The 19,095-nt window shown below is 32.0% G+C and overlaps 3 protein-coding genes across 5 annotated transcripts; 1 reads left to right on the top strand and 2 right to left on the bottom strand.

The window, feature by feature from the left end:
- The first annotated feature begins 136 nt into the window (after nt 1–136).
- On the top strand, nt 137–2,815 carry LOC145942729 (sin3 histone deacetylase corepressor complex component SDS3). Of its 2 annotated transcripts, none has more exons than XM_083049707.1 (8): nt 137–356; nt 500–569; nt 648–761; nt 847–1,048; nt 1,171–1,351; nt 1,704–1,818; nt 1,913–1,997; nt 2,057–2,815. In XM_083049707.1, the coding sequence occupies exons 1-8, from the start codon at nt 224–226 to the stop codon at nt 2,150–2,152; spliced, it is 996 nt and encodes a 331-aa protein (XP_082905833.1). In that variant the 5' UTR covers nt 137–223; the 3' UTR covers nt 2,153–2,815. The 2 variants fall into 2 exon arrangements, with proteins under 2 accessions (XP_082905833.1, XP_082905832.1); XM_083049706.1 differs by having other exon boundaries at nt 139–356; nt 1,701–1,818; nt 2,057–2,812.
- LOC145942945 (E3 ubiquitin-protein ligase MARCHF3) lies at nt 2,190–3,234 on the bottom strand. The gene is made up of 2 exons (XM_083050121.1): nt 2,923–3,234; nt 2,190–2,696 (listed from the first exon to the last, which is right to left on the bottom strand). Exons 1-2 carry the CDS (start codon nt 3,232–3,234, stop codon nt 2,190–2,192), a joined length of 819 nt encoding a protein of 272 aa, XP_082906247.1.
- Nucleotides 3,235–3,283: 49 nt separating this feature from the next.
- Nucleotides 3,284–5,111, bottom strand: LOC145942730 (uncharacterized). Of its 2 annotated transcripts, none has more exons than XM_083049708.1 (6): nt 4,860–5,111; nt 4,466–4,625; nt 4,208–4,389; nt 3,853–3,979; nt 3,604–3,776; nt 3,284–3,508 (listed from the first exon to the last, which is right to left on the bottom strand). In XM_083049708.1, the coding sequence occupies exons 2-6, from the start codon at nt 4,610–4,612 to the stop codon at nt 3,424–3,426; spliced, it is 714 nt and encodes a 237-aa protein (XP_082905834.1). In that variant the 5' UTR covers nt 4,613–4,625; nt 4,860–5,111; the 3' UTR covers nt 3,284–3,423. The 2 variants fall into 2 exon arrangements, with proteins under 2 accessions (XP_082905834.1, XP_082905835.1); XM_083049709.1 differs by having other exon boundaries at nt 4,995–5,109.
- Nucleotides 5,112–19,095: the final 13,984 nt, after the last annotated feature.

The raw sequence follows: 19,095 nt of genomic DNA on the forward strand, positions 1-19,095 counted from the left end.
CTGAACGAGTCGAGATCTCGAGATTTCGAGATCTCGAGATTTCGAGATCTCGCGATCACGTGACCAAATCGTCACGCAGTCACGTGATCATGTGTTCAGTTTTGCGTCGCTTCGACGCGCGCGATGTGATCGTAAGTAGATCTAACCTGACCCAGATTTGACCTAACATAACATAACTATAAGCGACTTGTCAATAATGAAGGATGCATTGTACTGGATATGAATGATCATGTCTTATCAAGAATCATCATTTTGCACAATGTATGATCGTCAAGACGATTATGATCTGGACGAAGACAATGAGGAATTCTTGGAAGAAGACAGGGATGCTGAGGAGCAAGATGATAGCGATGAAGGTATTTCTGTTTTATAATAAAAAAATGATATATAAAGCTTACATCTCGTGTTTAGCTTTCATTTTTAGAATTATACACTTTCTTTATGACAAACACTTAAAATAATATCGAAATATTTGTATAAAACTAATGGAAATTTTTAGATACTGAGGAAGCGAGCGAAACTGATATGGGAGAGAGAAAATCCGAGGAATATACAGAAATTAAAGAACAGTAAGCTTAGAGAGAAAACAGTCGTATATCAATAATGAATTTAATGCACGAAATGTATTCGTATATTCAATTTTTCAGAATGTATCAAGATAAGTTAGCAAGCTTGAAGAAGCAGCTACAGCAATTGAAAGATGGGACACATCCTGAATATAATCGCAAATTAAAACGCCTAGAAGCACAGTATAAAGAACGGTAATTAATTTGTCATTATTATTAATAAATAATAATTATTTGTGGAAAACTTTAATAATCGAATTAAACTTTAATTTTTTATCAGATTGAGATTGAATATAATTTATCGAGACTATTTGACGGAATGGGTTGAACGAGATTATATATTAGAGAAGAAAGCAGCAGTGAAAGAATTTGAAGAGAAGAAAATTGATCTGAAGGACAATTTGCTTACTGATATGGAAGAAAAGAGGAAAATAATTGAATCAGATCGTCACACAATGGAACTCACTGGCGATTCGATGGAGGTATTGGAGATTATGATTGCTGAAATAATATATATATTTTTCAACATTATTTTGATTTTTTTTTTTTTTGAATGTTTTTTAATTTAACTACCCCCCTGATTATTATTTTGTTTGTTGATCAGGTGAAACCAGTAATGACAAGAAAATTGCGCAGACGTCCCAATGATCCAGTACCTGAAAAAGTGGAAAAGCGACGAAAACCACCTCCGGCATCAGTAAATTATCTGTTGGAAGAGAAAGAGATCGAGCTCGACTTGAAAGCGATCAATCGTGCGAAAACGTCCACTGCTGTTCGCAAACCAGGTGCACATCTACAAGCTGTTTCAAAATTCATGAATATTTTCTAGTATAAAAGTTCTTGAAAAACTAAGTAAAAATTTACAGTTTTTTATTTCAAGCAATTTTTGATTAGTACTTAACCATAGTTTGTAATTAATTACATTTAAGTTCTTATACTTTAAAAACTATTGCTTGGAATAAACCATGTAAAGATTTATCTTAGTTTTTCTTACTATAGTATTCTGTTATGCAAATTTTAAGACATTCTATGTAAATAAATGTAAAAGGACATATATATATAATGTATGTAAAGGCTAAAAATAAGAAATAAATTTTTTTAATAAATAATTAAAACTGTTTGTTTTTTTTACAGTAGTTTTACCACATTACAACGCAGTAAATATATCATCTCAACATATACCGCAACCATCTGAAACTCCATTGGTAGAAACTAGGATAGAGGACGGCAAATTGTCATACGAACGAAGATGGTACTTTTAATTTATTTATGCTACTATTTTCTATTCAAGCTTGGTTTTTTATATAAATATAGAAAAATACTTTGATCGAAATTTTTATTAACAGGTTTCACCGTGGCCAACCTGTTTATGTCGAAGGCAAAGATCTTAACAGATTCGCGGCGCATATTTCGGCAATTGGCACTGAAGCAGTAAGTATTCGAAATATTAAATAAATCGCACATCATCGCAAGGTACACATTTTTTTCAGATCTGGGTGAAAAAGGTTTCAGACAGCAGCAAAGTACGCATTTACATATCGCAATTGAGTCGTGGGAAGATCTCTATCAAACGACGGGCTTCTTAATTAATTAATTTTTCAATTAATTTAACATCTAGATTTATCAGAGCTCGGATATGTTGCGTTTCTCATTTCTAATTTCTAAAGTAGGATTTTTCAACGTCAAATTGACAATTTTCACAATGCTGGACTTCTGCCACCAGTAAAACCATGCTTTTTGATGATATTGTAATGCCATATAAATCCAGACGAAGAAAGATAGAATCAGTAACCCCATCATTGACAACAGGGAATAGGTGGTCCATCGTGCAGGTGGAAAATTGTCATAATTTTTCATAGCGTAAAAATCCGCAGCGACTACGCAGATGTAGGAACACGCAATGGTCACGGGAATAACTACGAGACATCTGAGTAAATCTGCCTTCACACTGCGAGCGTACATTTGATGCTCATCTTGATTCAAGCACAACCAGACTACGATGGAGCGGAGAATTTTGTAACGAGGTGTTCGTTCCACTTTGAACTCGTAGCCGCACAATTCACAACTATTCCTATTGCTCTCTTCTAACCATCGCTCCAAACATTTCAGATGGATTGCACCCATCGTTCCCTAATCCCAGTTGTCATATTTGTAATTATGTAATTATTGAAATGAAACATTTTTTCCAAATATACGTTTTCTGATCAATAAAATCAAATGTCATTCCATAGATTAATATATGTGTGATTTATTAAACAAATGTAATGAAAAATATATAAAACTATGATTTTCTACATACTAGGTCTGGGTTTTTAGATATTTGAATTGTTATTTATAGAATTTCATTCTGTCGAACCTTGCACTTGCACGGATATATAACAGGCAATTCTTGATTAAGGTCATAACAAATGCGACAGTTTATATCTTCCATTGAATCGCACGATGATAATTTGCTCCTTTTATTTGAAGTTACAGTATTTTCCAGATCTGATTGATTTATATATGATGCTGTTTCCTGTTCTAATTCCATTTCTATTTCTATTTTTGAAATTATGCTATCTAACACGCTAGTTATTGAATTACTTTTTGCAGTCATAGTGAGAGAATGAGAAATTTCTACAATTATATTCATAAACAAACAACTGCATAAAACACAAGACAAATGCATTCAAATTTACAGATGCTCTTCTTAGAAAAGGGACTTAAAGTGAAGAGAATTCTTTATTATTGTGTATAAAAATTTGTATTATGTCATAAAGTGGATACAATTGAGTTAGTCGCGTGAATATCTTAAAGAGCCATGTAATTCTATGTGCACTTTGTAATAATTAATGAGTAAACTATAAACGAATGTTTGTCACTCCGCCATCATGTCCACACTGAGGCAATCTTCTCCCATATTACTAGGGGACGTCTCAAGTTCTCCAATTTCGTTCGACTCGCTAGAAATTTATTTTAATAATTAGATTTTTAATTAAAGATGCAACAAATACGGAGAAAGGTAAAAAAATTATTAATTACAGAACAAAATGCTTACCTGTCCAAGGAAGGATCATTACTGAACATTTCCGTTGGAACTGTAGGTGGTGCTTTTTCTGGTACAAGTTCCAGATATGTTTGACGAGATTCCAAATGTCTCTCCACTTCCTCAGGTGTCATGTGTCCATCAGACATTAAAGACATTGGAACCGTATTATTTAAGGATTGTACCTGAGAAAGATACATACTAGATCAATACTCTTATATTTGGTTTTAAAATATATTATGCAGCTATAAGTGCACTTACTATAGGTGTATTGTTTGTTTTAGCAACTTTTGGCGTACTCTTTTTTTTCTTGCTGGTACTGAGTGGTTTTGTAACCATTGACGAATGATGAGAAGTATGATTGTTGACATTCATCTCAACTTTTTTCCTAAAAATTTCATATATAAATTATTAAATAAAAATTGTTTTCTCTGCATTATTTTTTTTATTATATCATATTTATTATATGTGACAAAATAAAAGTTTCTATTATATTATTATAATACAATATATGTATAATTAGTTTAACAAGTTATTAGTTGAATAAATTTCAATAACTTCTTGTTAATTCAACATAACATTTTTTTTTGTAACATCAAATATATAACTTTCTTACCTTTTAGAATTATCAATACGAACAACTTCTTCATCAGATGACTCTGTTTCATCACTTTCACTGAATGATGCATCTACTTTTTCATATTGCAGCAGGCGATCCAATAGGAAACTCTTGTCTCTATTCACCTTGAGCAGTTTTCTTTGTGTAGAACGCAGAGCTTCTTGAAAACACTCATTTTCCTGCAACACAATATTTTGTCAAATTAAATATGAAAGAGAAAAAAAAACATTAAACACAAAGATGTTCCTTGCATACGTAAATGAGGAATTTCAGCTTCCTTTTGAGATTGCGGTACTGGTCCTTATAGTTAGGCACTTCTTCCTCAGGACTATCTTCATCGTCTTCCTCTTCTGCATCTGCATTGTTGTTGGCAATGGATTTGCAATACCATCCTCCCAACATTGATCATCTGCAACTACAAGTAAAAACTTTCTTAAAAATAACAGTATTTGTCAAAAATTTGCTATCTACTTTCACTTTGATCGACACTATTTTACTTAATGTTGCAATACAAAAGTTATATTACGAATTATTATTATATAAAGTTAAACTAAAAAATTAAGTATAATCTGAATAAAGAAAAATATCTTATCACACACAAAGTAAATGAACAGAAATAAGATAAACAAAACAATCTTCAGAAACGCACTTTGAGTATCTTCTGGGAGGTTAAGTCGCGCAAGAAACGCGTAGACTTATTCGTCAGCTGTTTAATCGTGCGAAGGAACAAATGTTGGGCTTTAAGTAGCTCCGATATTAACGGCGCATTTTCCTTTGCACTCACTTGAAACCCCAAAATGATTTGTCGCACGTTGCAAGCGCTCGCGGCGGTCGATTATTGCGAAGATAAATAAGCTGTTTATGACTGGCTTCCATTCTGAACACTTTATCGATTCCAGTAACTTCAGCGCCTTGCCGGTCCAAAGAAAATTTGCGTCAACATTGCCAACGTCGAAAAAAAAAAATATGTTCTACGGTAAAATGTCACTAGTCGTTTAAAAATTTGAGCAACACGTGTGATATGTGTGTATTCTGATTGTGAGAAACATACTTATTAATATATCGAGAAGAATTAGAATATTTTATATGTTATAAATCAAAGAATGAGAGGAGGAATAAGTATTATTTTTAATTAATTAACGTTATCTTAATTTATTTTTATTTCATGATAGAGAATATTATTTTCTTTTGGATCTGTCTTTAATATATGTGTGTGTGTGTGTGCGTATCTCTATCATAATATATTTAAAAATTTAATAAATTTTACAAAATTGTAATTGATTAAAAAGATAATTATATATAATATATAATAATAAATAAACTAATAACTAATTAGATAATTCTAATTAGATTGAGATGGAGAGTAAAAGAAATTAGTATATATATATATATATATATATATATATATATATATATATATATGTTAAATAAGAAAATAAGAAATAATGCCAGATTATAAAGAACTAATTCATTTCATCATTAACATAAAATCATAAATACGAGTCAAAGACAATAAAAAATTATATGCACTTTATATATCATAATTTTATTATGCGCAAAGTAATAATATATAGATAGATTAAGTAGTACGAGTCAACAATTTCGCACTACGTTTAGCCTTTTCGTCGCGCAATCATTTCATCATTAACATAAAATCATAAATGCGAGTCAAAAACAATAAAAAATAACACGCACTTAATATATCGTAAATTTATTATGCGCAAAGTAAGAATTTAGATAAATTAAGTAGTACGAGTCAACAATATCTCACTACGGTTAGACTTCTCGTCGCGAAATCACTTAATTAATAACATAAAATCATTAATGCCGATCAAAAACAATAAAAAATTGTACGCACTTTATATATCGTAAATTTATTATGCGCAAAGTAAGAATTTAGATAGATTAAGTAGTACGAGTCGAACAATATCTCACAACGGTTAGCCTTTCCGTCGCGCAATCAATCAGCTATTTTCGAATAGAAAGATGAGATGCTGACTAAATTTCAACGGTTCTGCTATCTCTAAAACAGTTCTCGCACAGTTGCACACATGTACAATACCCTTCCATAGAGTTTATTTGATAAAAATAAATAGCAAATTTTTTTAAGAATTAAATATTAAGAAAAACTCTCATTTTCGAATAAAAAGATGAGATCGGGCTAAATTTCAAGAGTTCTGTTATCTCTAAAACAGTTCTCGTACAGTGGCAATCATGTACAATGCTCTTCCATAAAGTTTATGTGATAAAAATTAATAGACAATTTTCTTAACAATTATTCTTTACGAAAAAATCGAATTTTTGATAAAACAAATGAGATCAAGCCAAATTTTAAGAGTACTGCTATTTTTAAGACAGTTCTTAAAATGTTGAAAATTAAACTTTTCCAACCGCGGAACCCATACGGCGCGGATTCATTTTACATGTATTAGACTAAAAAGTTTGTAGGTTGGTATGCTGATGGTACCATCGTAATGTGCAGTCAATGTAATGTTCAAATAAATGAAAGAATAATTTTTGGCGCGTTTAAAAATATTGAAAATTAAAATTTCCAAACCGCGAAACCCATACGGCGCGGATTCATTTTACGTGTATTAGATTAAAAAGTTTGTAGGCTGGTATGCTGATGGTACCATCGTAATGTGCAGATGATGTACAGTTAAAATATAAGAAAGATTAATTTTTTGCACGTTTGAAACATCAAAAATTAAAATTTTCAAGCCGCAAATCCCATACGGCGCAGATTTATATAACGTATATTAGACCAAAAAGGTAGTACGCTGGTATGCTTATGGTACAAAGATAATCTGAAAACAATACACTATTGAAATATATATACGATGAATTTTTAGCTCGTCTTTAAATATTAGAAATCGATACTTTTTTACCGCTGACCCTATGCGACGCATCCTTAATTTATGTATAGCAAATGAAAAAGTTTGTACGCTGTTGTCTGCTTGGTACCAAAAGATTCTGTAATCAATGTACTAACAAAATGTATAATCGATGAATTTTTGGCTCGTCTTTAAATATTAGAAATCGATACTTTTTTACCGCTGACCCTATGCGACGCATCCTTAATTTATGTATAGCAAATGAAAAAGTTTGTACGCTGTTGTCTGCTTGGTACCAAAAGATTCTGTAATCAATGTACTATTAAAATGTATAATCGATGAATTTTTGGCTCGTCTTAAAATATTGGAGATCGATACTTTTTACCGCTGAACCTATGCGACGCAACATTATTTTATGTATATCAAGTTAAAAAATTTGTACGCTGGTGTCTGTTTGGTACCAAATGATTCTGTATTCAATGTACTATTAAAATGTATAATCGATGAATTTTTGGCTCGTCTTAAAATAATAGAAATTGATACATTTATGCCGCTGACCCTATGCGACGCATCCTTAATTTATGTATAGGAAATGAAAAAGTTTGTACGCTGTTGTCTGCTTGGTACCAAATGATTCTGTAATCAATGTACTATCAAAATGTATAATCGATAAATTTTTGGCTCGTCTTTAAATATTAGAAATCGATACTTTTTTACCGCTGACCCTATGCGACGCATCCTTAATTTATGTATAGCAAATGAAAAGGTTTGTACGCTGTTGTCTGCTTGGTACCAAAAGATTCTGTAATCAATGTACTATTAAAATGTATAATCGATGAATTTTTGGGTGGTCTTTAAATATTAGAAATCGATACTTTTTTACCGCTGACCCTATGCGACGCATCCTTAATTTATGTATAGCAAATGAAAAAGTTTGTACGCTGTTGTCTGCTTGGTACCAAAAGATTCTGTATTCAATGTACTATTAAAATGTATAATCGATGAATTTTTGGCTCGTCTTTAAATATTAGAAATCGATACTTTTTTGACGCGGACCCTGTTCGAGGCATCCTTATTTTATGTTTTTCGTATTAAAAAATTTGTACGCTGATGTCTGCCTGGTACCAAAAGATTCTGTAATCAATGTGCTATCAAAATGTATAATCGATGAATTTTTGGCTCGTCTTTAAATATTAGAAATCGATACTTTTTTACCGCTGACCCTATGCGACGCATCTTTAATTTATGTATAGCGAATGAAAAAGTTTGTACGCTGTTGTCTGCTTGGTACCAAAAGATTCTTTAATCAATGTACTATTGAAATGTATAATCGATGAATTTTTGGCTCGTCTTAAAATATTGGAATTCGATACTTTTTACCGCTGACCCTATGCGACGCATCCTTAATTTATGTATAGCGAATGAAAAAGTTTGTACGCTGATGTCTGCTTAGTACCAAAAGATTCTGTAATCAATGTGCTATCAAAATGTATAATCGATGAATTTTTGGCTCGTCTTTAAATATTAGAAATCGATACTTTTTTACCGCTGACCCTATTCGACGCATCCTTAATTTATGTATAGCGAAAGAAAAAGTTTGTACGCTGTTGTCTGCTTGGTACCAAATGATTCTGTAATCAATGTACTATCAAAATGTATAATCGATGAATTTTTGGCTCGTCTTAAAATATTAGAAATTGATACATTTATGCCGCTGACCCTATGCGACGCATCCTTAATTTATGTATAGGAAATGAAAAAGATTGTACGCTGTTGTCTGCTTGGTACCAAAAGATTCTGTAATCAATGTACTATTAAAATGTATAATCGATGAATTTTTGGCTCGTCTTAAAATATTGGAAATCGATACTTTTTACCGCTGAACCTATGCGACGCAACATTATTTTATGTATATCAAGTTAAAAAATTTGTACGCTGGTGTCTGTTTGGTACCAAATGATTCTGTATTCAATGTACTATTAAAATGTATAATCGATGAATTTTTGGCTCGTCTTAAAATAATAGAAATTGATACATTTATGCCGCTGACCCTATGCGACGCATCCTTAATTTATGTATAGGAAATGAAAAAGTTTGTACGCTGTTGTCTGCTTGGTACCAAATGATTCTGTAATCAATGTACTATCAAAATGTATAATCGATAAATTTTTGGCTCGTCTTTAAATATTAGAAATCGATACTTTTTTACCGCTGACCCTATGCGACGCATCCTTAATTTATGTATAGCAAATGAAAAAGTTTGTACGCTGTTGTCTGCTTGGTACCAAAAGATTCTGTAATCAATGTACTATTAAAATGTATAATCGATGAATTTTTGGCTCGTCTTTAAATATTAGAAATCGATACTTTTTTACCGCTGACCCTATGCGACGCATCCTTAATTTATGTATAGCAAATGAAAAAGTTTGTACGCTGTTGTCTGCTTGGTACCAAAAGATTCTGTAATCAATGTAATATGAAAATGTATAATCGATGAATTTTTGGCTCGTCTTTATATATTAGAAATCGATACTTTTTTACCGCTGACCCTATGCGACGCATCCTTAATTTATGTATAGCAAATGAAAAAGTTTGTACGCTGTTGTCTGCTTGGTACCAAATGATTCTGTAATCAATGTAATATTAAAATGTATAATCGATGAATTTTTGGCTCGTCTTTATATATTAGAAATCGATACTTTTTTACCGCTGACCCTATGCGACGCATCCTTAATTTATGTATAGCAAATGAAAAAGTTTGTACGCTGTTGTCTGCTTGGTACCAAATGATTCTGTAATCAATGTACTATTAAAATGTATAATCGGTGAATTTTTGGCTCGTCTTTAAATATTAGAAATCGATACTTTTTTAACGTTGACCCTATGCGACGCAATTTTATTTTATGTATATCAAGTTAAAAAATTTGTACGCTGGTGTCTGTTTGGTACCAAAAGATTCTGTAATCAATGTGCTATCAAAATGTATAATCGATGAATTTTTGGCTCGTCTTTAAATATTAGAAATCGATACTTTTTTACCGCGGACCCTGTGCGAGGCATCCTTATTTTATGTTTTTCGTATTAAAAAATTTGTACGCTGATGTCTGCTTGGTACCAAAAGATTCTTTAATCAATGTACTATTGAAATGTATAATCGATGAATTTTTGGCTCGTCTTAAAATATTGGAAATCGATACTTTTTACAGCTGAACCTATGCGACGCAACATTATTTTATGTATATCAAGTTAAAAAATTTGTACGCTGGTGTCTGTTTGGTACCAAATGATTCTGTATTCAATGTACTATGAAAATGTATAATCGATGAATTTTTGGCTCGTCTTTAAATATTAGAAATCGATACTTTTTTACCGCTGATCCTATGCGTCGCATCCTTAATTTATGTATAGCGAATGAAAAAGTTTGTACGCTGATGTCTGCTTAGTACCAAAAGATTCTGTAATCAATATACTATTAAAATGTATAATCGATGAATTTTTGGCTCGTCTAAAAATAATAGAAATTGATACATTTATGCCGCTGACCCTATGCGACGCATCCTTAATTTATGTATAGGAAATGAGAAAGTTTGTACGCTGTTGTCTGCTTGGTACCAAATGATTCTGTAATCAATGTACTATCAAAATGTATAATCGATAAATTTTTGGCTCGTCTTTAAATATTAGAAATCGATACTTTTTTACCGCTGACCCTATGCGACGCATCCTTAATTTATGTATAGCAAATGAAAAAGTTTGTACGCTGTTGTCTGCTTGGTACCAAAAGATTCTGTAATCAATGTACTATTAAAATGTATAATCGATGAATTTTTGGCTCGTCTTAAAATATTAGAAATTGATACATTTATGCCGCTGACCCTATGCGACGCATCCTTAATTTATGTATAGGAAATGAAAAAGTTTGTACGCTGTTGTCTGCTTGGTACCAAATCATTCTGTAATCAATGTAATATTAAAATGTATAATCGATGAATTTTTGGCTCGTCTTTATATATTAGAAATCGATACTTTTTTACCGCTGACCCTATGCGACGCATCCTTAATTTATGTATAACAAATGAAAAAGTTTGTACGCTGTTGTCTGCTTGGTACCAAATGATTCTGTAATCAATGTACTATTAAAATGTATAATCGGTGAATTTTTGGCTCGTCTTAAAATATTAGAAATTGATACATTTATGCCGCTGACCCTATGCGACGCATCCTTAATTTATGTATAGGAAATGAAAAAGTTTGTACGTTGTTGTCTGCTTGGTACCAAAAGATTCTGTAATCAATGTACTATTAAAATGTATAATCGATGAATTTTTGGCTCGTCTTAAAATATTGGAAATCGATACTTTTTTACCGCTGACCCTATTCGACGCATCCTTAATTTATGTATAGCGAAAGAAAAAGTTTGTACGCTGTTGTCTGCTTGGTACCAAAAGATTCTTTAATCAATGTACTATTGAAATGTATAATCGATGAATTTTTGGCTCGTCTTAAAATATTGGAAATCGATACTTTTTACCGCTGAACCTATGCGACGCAACATCATTTTATGTATATCAAGTTAAAAAATTTGTACGCTGGTGTCTGTTTGGTACCAAATGATTCTGTATTCAATGTACTATTAAAATGTATAATCGATGAATTTTTGGCTCGTCTTTAAATATTAGAAATCGATACTTTTTTACCGCTGACCCTATGCGACGCATCCTTAATTTATGTATAGCGAAAGAAAAAGTTTGTACGCTGTTGTCTGCTTGGTACCAAAAGATTCTTTAATCAATGTACTATTGAAATGTATAATCGATGAATTTTTGGCTCGTCTTAAAATATTGGAAATCGATACTTTTTACCGCTGAACCTATGCGACGCAACATCATTTTATGTATATCAAGATAAAAAATTTGTACGCTGGTGTCTGTTTGGTACCAAATGATTCTGTATTCAATGTACTATTAAAATGTATAATCGATGAATTTTTGGCTCGTCTTAAAATATTAGAAATTGATACATTTATGCCGCTGACCCTATGCGACGCATCCTTAATTTATGTATAGGAAATGAAAAAGATTGTACGCTGTTGTCTGCTTGGTACCAAAAGATTCTGTAATCAATGTACTATTAAAATGTATAATCGATGAATTTTTGGCTCGTCTTAAAATATTGGAAATCGATACTTTTTACCGCTGAACCTATGCGACGCAACATTATTTTATGTATATCAAGTTAAAAAATTTGTACGCTGGTGTCTGTTTGGTACCAAATGATTCTGTATTCAATGTACTATTAAAATGTATAATCGATGAATTTTTGGCTCGTCTTAAAATAATAGAAATTGATACATTTATGCCGCTGACCCTATGCGACGCATCCTTAATTTATGTATAGGAAATGAAAAAGTTTGTACGCTGTTGTCTGCTTGGTACCAAAAGATTCTGTAATCAATGTACTAACAAAATGTATAATCGATGAATTTTTGGCTCGTCTTTAAATATTAGAAATCGATACTTTTTTACCGCTGACCCTATGCGACGCATCCTTAATTTATGTATAGCAAATGAAAAAGTTTGTACGCTGTTGTCTGCTTGGTACCAAAAGATTCTGTAATCAATGTACTATTAAAATGTATAATCGATGAATTTTTGGCTCGTCTTAAAATATTGGAAATCGATACTTTTTACCGCTGAACCTATGCGACGCAACATTATTTTATGTATATCAAGTTAAAAAATTTGTACGCTGGTGTCTGTTTGGTACCAAATGATTCTGTATTCAATGTACTATTAAAATGTATAATCGATGAATTTTTGGCTCGTCTTAAAATATTAGAAATTGATACATTTATGCCGCTGACCCTATGCGACGCATCCTTAATTTATGTATAGGAAATGAAAAAGTTTGTACGCTGTTGTCTGCTTGGTACCAAAAGATTCTGTAATCAATGTACTATTAAAATGTATAATCGATGAATTTTTGGCTCGTCTTAAAATATTGGAAATCGATACTTTTTACCGCTGAACCTATGCGACGCAACATTATTTTATGTATATCAAGTTAAAAAATTTGTACGCTGGTGTCTGTTTGGTACCAAATGATTCTGTATTCAATGTACTATTAAAATGTATAATCGATGAATTTTTGGCTCGTCTTAAAATATTAGAAATTGATACATTTATGCCGCTGACCCTATGCGACGCATCCTTAATTTATGTATAGGAAATGAAAAAGTTTGTACGCTGTTGTCTGCTTGGTACCAAAAGATTCTGTAATCAATGTACTAACAAAATGTATAATCGATGAATTTTTGGCTCGTCTTTAAATATTAGAAATCGATACTTTTTTACCGCTGACCCTATGCGACGCATCCTTAATTTATGTATAGCAAATGAAAAAGTTTGTACGCTGTTGTCTGCTTGGTACCAAAAGATTCTGTAATCAATGTACTATTAAAATGTATAATCGATGAATTTTTGGCTCGTCTTAAAATATTGGAAATCGATACTTTTTACCGCTGAACCTATGCGACGCAACATTATTTTATGTATATCAAGTTAAAAAATTTGTACGCTGGTGTCTGTTTGGTACCAAATGATTCTGTATTCAATGTACTATTAAAATGTATAATCGATGAATTTTTGGCTCGTCTTAAAATATTAGAAATTGATACATTTATGCCGCTGACCCTATGCGACGCATCCTTAATTTATGTATAGGAAATGAAAAAGTTTGTACGCTGTTGTCTGCTTGGTACCAAAAGATTCTGTAATCAATGTACTATTAAAATGTATAATCGATGAATTTTTGGCTCGTCTTAAAATATTGGAAATCGATACTTTTTACCGCTAAACCTATGCGACGCAACATTATTTTATGTATATCAAGTTAAAAAATTTGTACGCTGGTGTCTGTTTGGTACCAAATGATTCTGTATTCAATGTACTATTAAAATGTATAATCGATGAATTTTTGGCTCGTCTTAAAATATTAGAAATTGATACATTTATGCCGCTGACCCTATGCGACGCATCCTTAATTTATGTATAGGAAATGAAAAAGTTTGTACGCTGTTGTCTGCTTGGTACCAAAAGATTCTGTAATCAATGTACTATTAAAATGTATAATCGATGAATTTTTGGCTCGTCTTAAAATATTGGAAATCGATACTTTTTACCGCTGAACCTATGCGACGCAACATTATTTTATGTATATCAAGTTAAAAAATTTGTACGCTGGTGTCTGTTTGGTACCAAATGATTCTGTATTCAATGTACTATTAAAATGTATAATCGATGAATTTTTGGCTCGTCTTAAAATAATAGAAATTGATACATTTATGCCGCTGACCCTATGCGACGCATCCTTAATTTATGTATAGGAAATGAAAAAGTTTGTACGCTGTTGTCTGCTTGGTACCAAATGATTCTGTAATCAATGTACTATCAAAATGTATAATCGATAAATTTTTGGCTCGTCTTTAAATATTAGAAATCGATACTTTTTTACCGCTGACCCTATGCGACGCATCCTTAATTTATGTATAGCAAATGAAAAGGTTTGTACGCTGTTGTCTGCTTGGTACCAAAAGATTCTGTAATCAATGTACTATTAAAATGTATAATCGATGAATTTTTGGCTCGTCTTTAAATATTAGAAATCGATACTTTTTTACCGCTGACCCTATGCGACGCATCCTTAATTTATGTATAGCAAATGAAAAAGTTTGTACGCTGTTGTCTGCTTGGTACCAAAAGATTCTGTATTCAATGTACTATTAAAATGTATAATCGATGAATTTTTGGCTCGTCTTTAAATATTAGAAATCGATACTTTTTTGACGCGGACCCTGTTCGAGGCATCCTTATTTTATGTTTTTCGTATTAAAAAATTTGTACGCTGATGTCTGCCTGGTACCAAAAGATTCTGTAATCAATGTGCTATCAAAATGTATAATCGATGAATTTTTGGCTCGTCTTTAAATATTAGAAATCGATACTTTTTTACCGCTGACTCTATGCGACGCATCCTTAATTTATGTATAGCAAATGAAAAAGTTTGTACGCTGTTGTCTGCTTGGTACCAAAAGATTCTTTAATCAATGTACTATTGAAATGTATAATCGATGAATTTTTGGCTCGTCTTAAAATATTGGAAATCGATACTTTTTACCGCTGAACCTATGCGACGCAACATCATTTTATGTATATCAAGTTAAAAAATTTGTACGCTGGTGTCTGTTTGGTACCAAATGATTCTGTATTCAATGTACTATTAAAATGTATAATCGATGAATTTTTGGCTCGTCTTAAAATATTAGAAATTGATACATTTATGCCGCTGACCCTATGCGACGCAACCTTAATTTATGTATAGGAAATGAAAAAGTTTGTACGCTGTTGTCTGCTTGGTACCAAAAGATTCTGTAATCAATGTACTATTAAAATGTATAATCGATGAATTTTTGGCTCGTCTTAAAATATTGGAAATCGATACTTTTTACCGCTGAACCTATGCGACGCAACATTATTTTATGTATATCAAGTTAAAAAATTTGTACGCTGGTGTCTGTTTGGTACCAAATGATTCTGTATTCAATGTACTATTAAAATGTATAATCGATGAATTTTTGGCTCGTCTTAAAATATTAGAAATTGATACATTTATGCCGCTGACCCTATGCGACGCATCCTTAATTTATGTATAGGAAATGAAAAAGTTTGTACGCTGTTGTCTGCTTGGTACCAAATGATTCTGTAATCAATGTACTATCAAAATGTATAATCGATAAATTTTTGGCTCGTCTTTAAATATTAGAAATCGATACTTTTTTACCGCTGACCCTATGCGACGCATCCTTAATTTATGTATAGCAAATGAAAAGGTTTGTACGCTGTTGTCTGCTTGGTACCAAAAGATTCTGTAATCAATGTACTATTAAAATGTATAATCGATGAATTTTTGGCTCGTCTTTAAATATTAGAAATCGATACTTTTTTACCGCTGACCCTATGCGACGCATCCTTAATTTATGTATAGCAAATGAAAAAGTTTGTACGCTGTTGTCTGCTTGGTACCAAAAGATTCTGTATTCAATGTACTATTAAAATGTATAATCGATGAATTTTTGGCTCGTCTTTAAATATTAGAAATCGATACTTTTTTGACGCGGACCCTGTTCGAGGCATCCTTATTTTATGTTTTTCGTATTAAAAAATTTGTACGCTGATGTCTGCCTGGTACCAAAAGATTCTGTAATCAATGTGCTATCAAAATGTATAATCGATGAATTTTTGGCTCGTCTTTAAATATTAGAAATCGATACTTTTTTACCGCTGACTCTATGCGACGCATCCTTAATTTATGTATAGCAAATGAAAAAGTTTGTACGCTGTTGTCTGCTTGGTACCAAAAGATTCTTTAATCAATGTACTATTGAAATGTATAATCGATGAATTTTTGGCTCGTCTTAAAATATTGGAAATCGATACTTTTTACCGCTGAACCTATGCGACGCAACATCATTTTATGTATATCAAGTTAAAAAATTTGTACACTGGTGTCTGTTTGGTACCAAATGATTCTGTATTCAATGTACTATTAAAATGTATAATCGATGAATTTTTGGCTCGTCTTAAAATATTAGAAATTGATACATTTATGCCGCTGACCCTATGCGACGCAACCTTAATTTATGTATAGGAAATAAAAAAGTTTGTACGCTGTTGTCTGCTTGGTACCAAAAGATTCTGTAATCAATGTACTATTAAAATGTATAATCGATGAATTTTTGGCTCGTCTTAAAATATTGGAAATCGATACTTTTTACCGCTGAACCTATGCGACGCAACATTATTTTATGTATATCAAGTTAAAAAATTTGTACGCTGGTGTCTGTTTGGTACCAAATGATTCTGTATTCAATGTACTATTAAAATGTATAATCGATGAATTTTTGGCTCGTCTTAAAATAATAGAAATTGATACATTTATGCCGCTGACCCTATGCGACGCATCCTTAATTTATGTATAGGAAATGAAAAAGTTTGTACGCTGTTGTCTGCTTGGTACCAAATGATTCTGTAATCAATGTACTATCAAAATGTATAATCGATAAATTTTTGGCTCGTCTTTAAATATTAGAAATCGATACTTTTTTACCGCTGACCCTATGCGACGCATCCTTAATTTATGTATAGCAAATGAAAAGGTTTGTACGCTGTTGTCTGCTTGGTACCAAAAGATTCTGTAATCAATGTACTATTAAAATGTATAATCGATGAATTTTTGGGTGGTCTTTAAATATTAGAAATCGATACTTTTTTACCGCTGACCCTATGCGACGCATCCTTAATTTATGTATAGCAAATGAAAAAGTTTGTACGCTGATGTCTGCTTAGTACCAAAAGATTCTGTAATCAATGTGCTATCAAAATGTATAATCGATGAATTTTTGGCTCGTCTTTAAATATTAGAAATCGATACTTTTTTGACGCGGACCCTGTTCGAGGCATCCTTATTTTATGTTTTTCGTATTAAAAAATTTGTACGCTGATGTCTGCCTGGTACCAAAAGATTCTGTAATCAATGTGCTATCAAAATGTATAATCGATGAATTTTTGGCTCGTCTTTAAATATTAGAAATCGATACTTTTTTACCGCTGACCCTATGCGACGCATCTTTAATTTATGTATAGCGAATGAAAAAGTTTGTACGCTGTTGTCTGCTTGGTACCAAAAGATTCTTTAATCAATGTACTATTGAAATGTATAATCGATGAATTTTTGGCTCGTCTTAAAATATTGGAATTCGATACTTTTTACCGCTGACCCTATGCGACGCATCCTTAATTTATGTATAGCGAATGAAAAAGTTTGTACGCTGTTGTCTGCTTGGTACCAAAAGATTCTGTAATCAATGTACTATTAAAATGTATAATCGATGAATTTTTGGCTCGTCTTTAAATATTAGAAATCGATACTTTTTTACCGCTGACCCTATGCGACGCATCCTTAATTTATGTATAGCAAATGAAAAAGTTTGTACGCTGTTGTCTGCTTGGTACCAAAAGATTCTGTAATCAATGTAATATGAAAATGTATAATCGATGAATTTTTGGCTCGTCTTTATATATTAGAAATCGATACTTTTTTACCGCTGACCCTATGCGACGCATCCTTAATTTATGTATAGCAAATGAAAAAGTTTGTACGCTGTTGTCTGCTTGGTACCAAATGATTCTGTAATCAATGTAATATTAAAATGTATAATCGATGAATTTTTGGGTGGTCTTTAAATATTAGAAATCGATACTTTTTTACCGCTGACCCTATGCGACGCATCCTTAATTTATGTATAGCAAATGAAAAAGTTTGTACGCTGTTGTCTGCTTGGTACCAAAAGATTCTGTATTCAATGTACTATTAAAATGTATAATCGATGAATTTTTGGCTCGTCTTTAAATATTAGAAATCGATACTTTTTTGACGCGGACCCTGTTCGAGGCATCCTTATTTTATGTTTTTCGTATTAAAAAATTTGTACGCTGATGTCTGCCTGGTACCAAAAGATTCTGTAATCAATGTGCTATCAAAATGTATAATCGATGAATTTTTGGCTCGTCTTTAAATATTAGAAATCGATACTTTTTTACCGCTGACCCTATGCGACGCATCTTTAATTTATGTATAGCGAATGAAAAAGTTTGTACGCTGTTGTCTGCTTGGTACCAAAAGATTCTTTAATCAATGTACTATTGAAATGTATAATCGATGAATTTTTGGCTCGTCTTAAAATATTGGAATTCGATACTTTTTACCGCTGACCCTATGCGACGCATCCTTAATTTATGTATAGCGAATGAAAAAGTTTGTACGCTGATGTCTGCTTAGTACCAAAAGATTCTGTAATCAATGTGCTATCAAAATGTATAATCGATGAATTTTTGGCTCGTCTTAAAATATTAGAAATCGATACTTTTTTACCGCTGACCCTATTCGACGCATCCTTAATTTATGTATAGCGAAAGAAAAAGTTTGTACGCTGTT

Source organism: Prenolepis imparis, unplaced genomic scaffold (assembly GCF_030444845.1).
Source record: "Prenolepis imparis isolate NDT839.2.m4 unplaced genomic scaffold, iyPreImpa1.0 SCAF_11, whole genome shotgun sequence".
Lineage (NCBI taxonomy): Eukaryota > Metazoa > Arthropoda > Insecta > Hymenoptera > Formicidae > Prenolepis > Prenolepis imparis.